The 8545-nt window shown below is 41.7% G+C and overlaps 1 protein-coding gene and 1 long non-coding RNA gene across 2 annotated transcripts; both read left to right on the forward strand.

The window, feature by feature from the left end:
- Positions 1-275: 275 nt before the first annotated feature.
- On the forward strand, positions 276-2178 carry LOC136550791 (uncharacterized). The gene is made up of 3 exons (XR_010782369.1): positions 276-755; positions 1279-1382; positions 1696-2178. It is a non-coding gene; the product is annotated as an uncharacterized lncRNA (long non-coding RNA).
- Positions 2179-6389: 4211 nt separating this feature from the next.
- LOC136550792 (GTPase activating protein 1-like) lies at positions 6390-7648 on the forward strand. The gene is made up of 4 exons (XM_066542380.1): positions 6390-6702; positions 6831-6926; positions 7037-7313; positions 7400-7648. Exons 1-4 carry the CDS (start codon positions 6433-6435, stop codon positions 7402-7404), a joined length of 648 nt encoding a protein of 215 aa, XP_066398477.1. The 5' UTR covers positions 6390-6432; the 3' UTR covers positions 7405-7648.
- Positions 7649-8545: the final 897 nt, after the last annotated feature.

The following is an 8545-nucleotide window of genomic DNA, read 5'->3' on the forward strand; positions in this document are numbered from 1 at the left end:
GTATCAACGCGGCTATTTTTAGGAGCAGCTGGTATTGGAGCAGCCCCTACAGTGACGTGCTCAGGCTCCAGCATAGCAGCCGCCCCTACAAATACGTAGATTTGTAGAGACGGCTGATATAGAGGCGGCTATTACCAGCCGCCCCGCCGATGCTTAATGCAGGAGCAATGTGAGCCATCGGATCATACTAAAGGGCCAGGATTTCTCCAAAGCATATATAAAAAGTGGTCCAAACCCTAAAACCCAATCTTCACTGCCTCACTCCCTCTTCCCCCTGTCGGTCACCACTCCCCTCTTGCGCGTGGAAAAAAAAACAACACGGCGACGGCGGCTTATGCACGGAAGCGCAACGCAAGCGGTGGGTGGACCTCATGCGCACTTGGCGCAGCCGGCAAGGTGCCCGCCCTTTTGCGCGCCGTGGCAGCGGACGCCCTGGCGCACGCGCCCCATGCCGCCCCTCAGCGACAGCATGCCGCCGGCCCGGCCCGTGATAGCACGCCGCCGCTCGGGTCCTCGACAGCTCACCGCCACTTCTCTTGCCGCCAGATCCGACAGTGCCCACTGTGAGCCCCGCCCTGGACACCGACGACACAGCGGCCAGAGGTGAGGGCGGGAGGAGGAGCCCCACCCGCGCCCGCTGAGCCCTGCCCAGCGCAGACTCGGCCAACGAGGACGAGGAGGACGACGACGGTGGGGGCTGGCCGAGGAAGAAGGGCGGCGGAGGGTTGCGAGGATTCTTCGACGAATAGGCCCAGGTCGTCCTATTTTACTGTGCCGTAATGCCGTAATGCTATGTTTTGGATTTGTGTGGTATTTCTGCTGTTCGTTGATATCTGAACCAAATTTAGTCAATTTCCAGAACTGGATTTAGGGATATAGTGAGAAATTAGCAATTTCTATGACACTTTATGCTCTCGATCTAGATGGAATGCACCTCTTTTTTATTTTCAATACTAGGCAGTAGGTGAAGGTTGCAAGAAATTTAGGTTCGAAGCAGTTGTGTAAGCAACTAATTTTGATGTTCGCCTTTGCTCCAGATCTTAAAATGGACCTTAGTCATGTTGTTTCATGCTGTACCCTCCTGATGTTTCATGTACTTGTTAGTGCCCATGAGAATAAAACCTATTATCATTCCTTTGTGTTGTAAAGTTTCTATAGTAAAGTTTGATCACTCCATTGTGTTGTAGTCTGAAATTTTTGAAAGAATTTTGCCATTGGTTCATAACTGTAACTGGAAGGCTGGAAGTGGCATAGAAGCTCACCTAGTGGATTTTGCAGATCTTCAATGCTGATCCAGAAGTACAGAATGAGTGCTCATTGTTGATCTGATGAATTTTGCACCCTCCAAACCAATCAAGTGAACAATATCTGACTAGCATATGGTAATTACAGATTATTGGCTGATTTTGGTTAGAATTTTGCACATGTACTTTCTTCCAATGATAATTTGTGTTAAGTTAAACTTGGGGTGGCAGAGCAAGGGATAGTGTACAAGGGATCACAAGTGTCTGTTCTTGTGTGCAAAGTAGGCTGAGTTCATCCGTTCTCGGTGTGTAGTACTGTACTTCCTGAAATAAGTTGAATAGGTGGTGCATAACCTGAATATTTATACTGAAATTACTGATAGTGTGCGGCCTATATAGAAGTTTATGCATATGCACTCTTGAGATTTACACAGTTCGCTTGTATTTGTAGGATGCAGCACAGTCGAGGATGAGGTTGTTTGACACTGCATAGAATGCAGAAATGTTTGGAGCTATTTCTTTTAAATAAAGGAAAAATCAATGCACCTCTGTCCACCACAACCATGGACTCGGTAGGTCAACCTTGCACCTTGTTTCTACAATTCTGTTACTTGCAGCAGTTCTAAATAAACCCAGGTAAATTGTGAACTTAAGTCTAAAGTTATGTTTGAACTTGAGTATGCAACACCTTCGTGAACTTAAGTCTAAAGATTCTGACTTAGGTAGAAATCCTCAGTAACAACACCTTCGTGAGACTGAAAGGCTAGCTCTAAGCTGTTGATAACAATGTGTATGGAATTTGACATTGGTCTTACCTTATGGGACGGTTTGGACTTGTGGAACGAATTAGACTTGTGAATTATGTCTATTTAATGATGGATTGTATATATTCTTGTGAATTGGACTTGTAATGGTAGTTTATATAATGCTATTGTACTTGTGGTCAGATTTGAATTATATATGTTCTGATCAGATTTGAATTATATATGTTCGGGTCGAATTTGAATTTTTTTGGCAGAAAAATGTACTGTAGGGGATAGGTATTATAGGGGCGGCTGGTACTACGGCCGTCCCTACAAATCGATTTATTGGGGCGGTTGATAACACCAGCCGCCTTTATAAATCGATTTGTAGGGGCGATCTGGGAACCGCCCCTACAAATACATGATTTGTAGAGACGGTATGGTAGGTGCGGCTGGCCGAGCCACCTCTACAAAGCTTCACCAGCCGTCCCTAGAAACTATTCCTGTAGTAGTGCAAGACGACGGCGTGAGTTGGCGTGGTGAGGAGGCGGTCGCAGAGAGTGCGCGGAGGAAGTAGCGTGGCGGCGGGGCAATGGAGAGTTGTAGAGCGAGCGGACTATGAACGGTGCACAGGTAATCTATCTATGCCACGCTCATCCGTTAGCGCATGCCCACGCGTCTGCGCTCCGCTCGCCCGTGCACGTGCGCCCGCGTGTCTCCACCCCGCTCGCCCTCATGCGCTTGTAGCAGCGAAAGAACAACGTGGCCTATAAGTCTAAGCGACTGTGGGCCGAACGGACAGGCCTCGTGCCTGCATGTAACACACGACGAGTCCAATGCGTGGTTCATGTGGAATAATACCACATCGCAGAAGAAAAATGGATGAATTTAGAAATAATTTAGGTTTCCCAATGCAAAAGTGTATTGGGTTTTGATTAATTTCTAAAAATATATAATAATAAATCACACAGATACTAATTAAAAAAATTGTTAGGCTTCTATAAAACGGATGTACATGATATATATGATAAAGATCATGAAATATGCTTTATATATAATTAAATTTGAGGATTTATTATTACTAGCAAACATGTCCGTACGTTGCAACGGAAGAAGAAAAAAAACTATCAAATGTTGATGAAAAACTATGATCGGAACCATACATATCTATTAATGTTTGCATAAAATTTGAAAGCTATAGTTTATTTTTAAGATGAGTATTACATCTGTAATATAAGTTAATATTGGCCATAATATGACATTGTCCTATTAATATAGTATCAAATTTAAAATATATTGTTTCTCCATTACAAAGCATAGAAATATTTACTTATAAATATATCATAAATTAATTTCTTAATATCCTTATGTAGGTACCGACATGAGTTCCGCGACTTCATTTGTAGACCCATAAAAGTTGCAATTCTAATATTGGATCAAAATTAGCAAGAAGTTAGTTATTAACGTGTCAAAACTCAAAACTTGTTTGTTCGCTAATAATTACAATGGGAGGTCTCTCTCGATTTTTCACATGGTAGGCGTCGTTGGGAATTGTACTGGACTGAACGGGATTATAACAAATTGCTTTAGCTTTCAGTTTACATTTGATTAGATGGACCATGGCTTATAATAAGTTTTTAATTAAAAATTAAAATTACATATCTTGGTGGTGAAAATCTCTGTTTTTAAGAAAGAGGATTCAAAGATCCATGGTATTATATTTATTATTATTTTGTTTTTTGGCATTTATAAGAAAAACACAAAAAACAGAAGAACTTGCGGATTGAATAGAAAATAGCAAACATGCATGTGCGTTGCAACGGAACACGGTACTTCTTGGAATCATACTTCAACAACTCATATGAATATAAAAGCTTGAGTCACATAAGCGACATAGAAGGTGTAAGGACAGGTTAGGGGTGTCGTATTGGATTTGGATTAGTTTTATTGACATGTGGAGAAGAGTTTCTAGAAGAATTTTTCATTCTGTAATATTATGTATGTAAATATAGGTACATAGATATAGATTTCACTGGATGACAAACTATTTAAGATTTCAGTCGTGATTTGATTAGTTAAACTATTGGCTGATCAGGTTCTAATAGTAAAAAAGTTTTTTCCTAACCAAAATTATATTATAACAACTTAGTGATTGAAATATTTATTCATTTGAGAAGAATAATAAGATCAAATACCCATAATACAATAATTTATTATTTATTTATTCTATTTATAAGAAGAAACGGGAGAGAGAAAAAAGAAGACACAAAAAAATCACTGAACTAACAAGAAAAACGGAAATAGAAAGAACAAAAAAGGTATTGAAAAAGGGCTGAGAAGAATAAAAAGTTTAAATACCCATAATACAATATTTATTGTTTATTTAATCTATTTATACTACAATAAGAAACGGGAGAAAAAAGAAGAAACAAAAATGTTACGGAACTAACAGGGAGAAGGGAATTAGAAAATAGAAAAACAAAAAAGGAATTGGAAAAGGTACGGGCGCAAAGTTTTTCATGGAAGAAACGGAACATCAGATAGGAATACGGAAAAATCGCAGTGGGGGATTCCGGAGCGGGTGGTTGGTAGGTATAGATATAGAAATAAGATTTTGTCTAATTTATTTTTTATTTGAATTAGGATTCCTATTCCTATTTAGTTTATTCAGGTTTAGAGAGATCTATTTGTCCTAACTATCTAGAGTCATCTAAGTCTAGACGGAAGAAACTCTCGACTACCGGTAGTTAGGGGGTGGATGAAAAAAATGGATGGATGAAAAAAAAAGTCAGAAATTTTGCCTCATTATTATTAGGTATAGATATAGATATATTCATCTAAACCATAAGCCATGTGTATTATAGTGCACATGGATAAAAATTTGGTGTTCCGTGCAACGCATGGGCATATATCTATAAACATAAAATAAAAAAGGACAGAACAAAAAAAGAAAATAAAAAGGACCGAAACCAAGAAACTCTTGTGGTTTAATATTAGGGTAAGAAATAAGGTAAGATTTTGTCTATTTTCTATTTTATGTTTTCTATTTAGGTTAGGATTCTTATTTAACTTATTTAGGATCATAAGAGGAATCTATTTACAGTCGACTCTGTTTTGGACTACTGATTCCTTTTCACATGCGTACGACCATACATCATGCACGGGTTTCCATTGGCACATTTTTCTATTACTGTTTTTTTAACATGAAGGTTTTCTATTTTCACTGCAAGGAAAATATAAGATAAATAATGACAATATATAAATATTATTGTGAAAAATAAAGTATAATAGATAACATATTAATGATTTTTTTTCTATTTTCACTGCAAGGCACAATTTCTGTTTCTGATAGCAATCTGATGTGAATTCTCATCCAAAAAAACGAATTTGAATGCAAAGTGTTTCTATGTTTCACCACTCCCTCGCACGAGTTAGAGTAATCCGATCAGTAAACGGAATAGAACACGTGTATTGTTATATGATAGCCGATATTAACTTATATTATGGATGACATATATTATATCGTTTTCCATGAATATTCAGCAGCTTTTTTCATCCCGTTGCAACGCACGAGCACATTTGCTAGCTCTTGAATAAATTGTGAAAAATATTAAAACTTTCATAAAAATAGTACACTCAAAATATTTATATCATGAACGAATAAAGAAAACTAGCAAAGATATTTTTAATGACGTGCATGGACCAGCCAGCATGATCCGATGATGTGCCAACATGTGCCATGTGTCGTGCTTGGACTGAAAAAAAAAAGACTTACCATGTCATACCGACACAGCCCGACGTGCCTTGCATGCTCAGAAGGCATGACCTGGAGTGGCCCACGAAGCACGAGAGGGCCGTGCCATGCCCACGGCCCAAGTCCCACCTCTATATGCATTGTATTTAATTTATTTATGGGTGTATATAACAAGCCAACTACACTTCTTTGAGCTTTTTTTCAAAATTGACACAATCTTATTTATCGTGGTCTCCTAAATTGTTTGAGACCAAGCTTTGAACCGGGTCTAACAAGCCGAGCCGAAGTCAAAGGTCACTCAAAATCAACTCATTTTTATTTTAAAAGAAAGAGTTTAGTCAGAATATTTTTCAAACGAGTCACCGAATCAGCTCAGTGAACTTTTTGTTCAACCCTAATTGCATTATCTTTGCGGTGCCATACACGCCTGATTGCATTTGCATGCAGCTTCTGAGTCTTCTCCAAACAGGATAGACATGCCGCGCCACGCAAAATACATGCATGCAAAACAGGGCCAAGAGCCAGCCGAAAAAACAATGTGAAGAAACAGGAAACATGCATGCATGCATGTCCCAGTCCCAGAAGACACGGTCAAACCATTCCATGAATAGCTTGAGGCTACGACTCCGCCGGCTGTCGAGACCGTCGGCAAAGACCGGCCGGATCGGAAGCCATGCATGGCAGTAGCTGAATGCCTGAATCACAAGGGACGTACCTACGTGCTCTTCTTCCTTGCCGGCGACGAAGGAAACCGCGTCGTCCTGCGCCGATTGGAACACAGCAGATCGTTGACGTCGTCGTCGGTGAATCGAAGAAGGAGTTGCCGCCGGCAGGTGAGAGCGAGCAGATGTCTTCGCTGCCAGGAGGCTTCCTGTCCGTGCGCGTCCTGCGAGGGATCAACCTTGTCAGCTGTGACGCCAAGGGCAGTGACCCCTACGTCGTGCTCAGCCTCGATGGTCAGGTAGGTCGTCTGCAAACATTCATCAGAATCCGGCCGGCCGGCACAGCCATTGCTGCTAGCTGCTCATCTGATTCTTGTCTGTCCTTGTCATCGTCGTCGTCCCTTCACCTCTCTTCATTATTCATCAGAAACTAAAGACGAGTGTGATCAAGAAGACGGTGAACCCGGTGTGGAACGAGGATCTGACCTTAGCAGTCATGGACGCGTCAGCACCCATCAAGCTAGTGAGCAACATTCATCTCTGACTTCTTCCACTGATGATAGACAATATTGGATTTTCTTTGCACGCTGCACGCAGCAGAATTTCATTCAGTTCACCGTCTCTATCGTACAGGAGGTTTTCGACAAGGACACGTTCAGCAAGGACGACATGATGGGAGACGCGGAGTTCGACATCGAGGCGCTGGTGCAGATCATACAGATGGACCTGGAGGACATCCGCAGCGGCACCGTCGTCCGAACCGTGCGCCCCGGCGGCAAGGACTGCTGCCTCGCCGACGAGAGCCACATCATCTGGGACAAAGACCAGGTCGTGCAGGACCTCCTGCTCAAGCTCAGGAACGTCAACACCGGCGTCGTCCACCTGCAGCTCAAATGGGTCACCATCCCAGGTAGTAAATTAATTAAACACGATTAATTGCATGCAATTGTAAATTAAACACCGGTGCTAACGAATTTCCCTTTCCGTCGTCTGCAGGCTGAAGAAAGTGATCAACTGCTTCCCATGAATTCGCGTGATAAGCAGTGCAAAGTTACCATGTTCAAGATGTCATTATATTTTTAGTTTTTTTTAGAAAAGGGAATATATTAATATCCCAGTTTCTACCTTGACTAATGCATATGGCTGTTTGTATTTTTAGTACAGCCACGTACATTGTCAGTTGTCACTGTAACTTTTGATATGGAATAATTAATTTTTCAATCAGTCAATTTGCATGACAAAGAAATGTTTAAAAGATTCTTTTGTCTAAAATAAGAGAAATGTTTAACAGATTCAGTTGTTTTAGCATCAATGGCAGTGCTCTGGCTTTTCACTTAGTACCCAGTGCAGAGAGCTCACGCTCTATGCGGGGTCTGGGGAAGGGTGTCAGTGGCAAGCCTTACCCTTGCCTGTGCAATGCGAGGAGACCACGACTCGAACCCGGGACTTTCCAGTCACAGGGGGTAAGACTCTACCGCTTGCACCAGGCCCACCCTTCTGGCTTTTCACTTAGTAGAAGGAAAATATCCGGAAGATTGGGGGGAATAGAGCGAAATCGGAATCCATCCTGGCTCTGAAGGAAAGCTCCCATCAGCCCAAGAATGGAAGTTAACAGTCATAGAATGAGAGTTCGGGGATACAGAGTTCAAACAAAAAGGATCATAAAGTATAAAAAGAAGAGGACTATAGCTAAGAGAACACCAATATGTACAACAGTCCCTTTCTTAAGGCACTGTAAGGAGATCACTCCTCCTCCGACTCCTCCCAGGCAAGTTGTAGTGCCTGCACGTCATCCTTTATGGCAGCTACTAGCTGCTGCTCGTTTCGCGCTTTGTTGTCAAATACCCTTCTGCATCTTTCCTTCCGCAGGTTCCCCAAGCTGTGTAAACAATGACTGTTGCTCGTAAATTATGTATATATGTTTCCTCTTCCTGGGTTTAGTTTCGTCCACCAATCGGTTATCTTCGCTACAACTTGGTTCTGTGTTGAAATCCTTGTTGTCCTGACCAGGTATTAATATTGCAGTTGCAGATGTGGTATCCAGTGTGAGTATTGGGAGGGAGACAATGACGAAGCTAGAGCAAATTAGAGGGGGTGCTCTTGCTTTGTGGGTGCATATACATGTGATGTAGGGGGTGCATA

Source organism: Miscanthus floridulus, chromosome 4 (assembly GCF_019320115.1).
Source record: "Miscanthus floridulus cultivar M001 chromosome 4, ASM1932011v1, whole genome shotgun sequence".
Lineage (NCBI taxonomy): Eukaryota > Viridiplantae > Streptophyta > Magnoliopsida > Poales > Poaceae > Miscanthus > Miscanthus floridulus.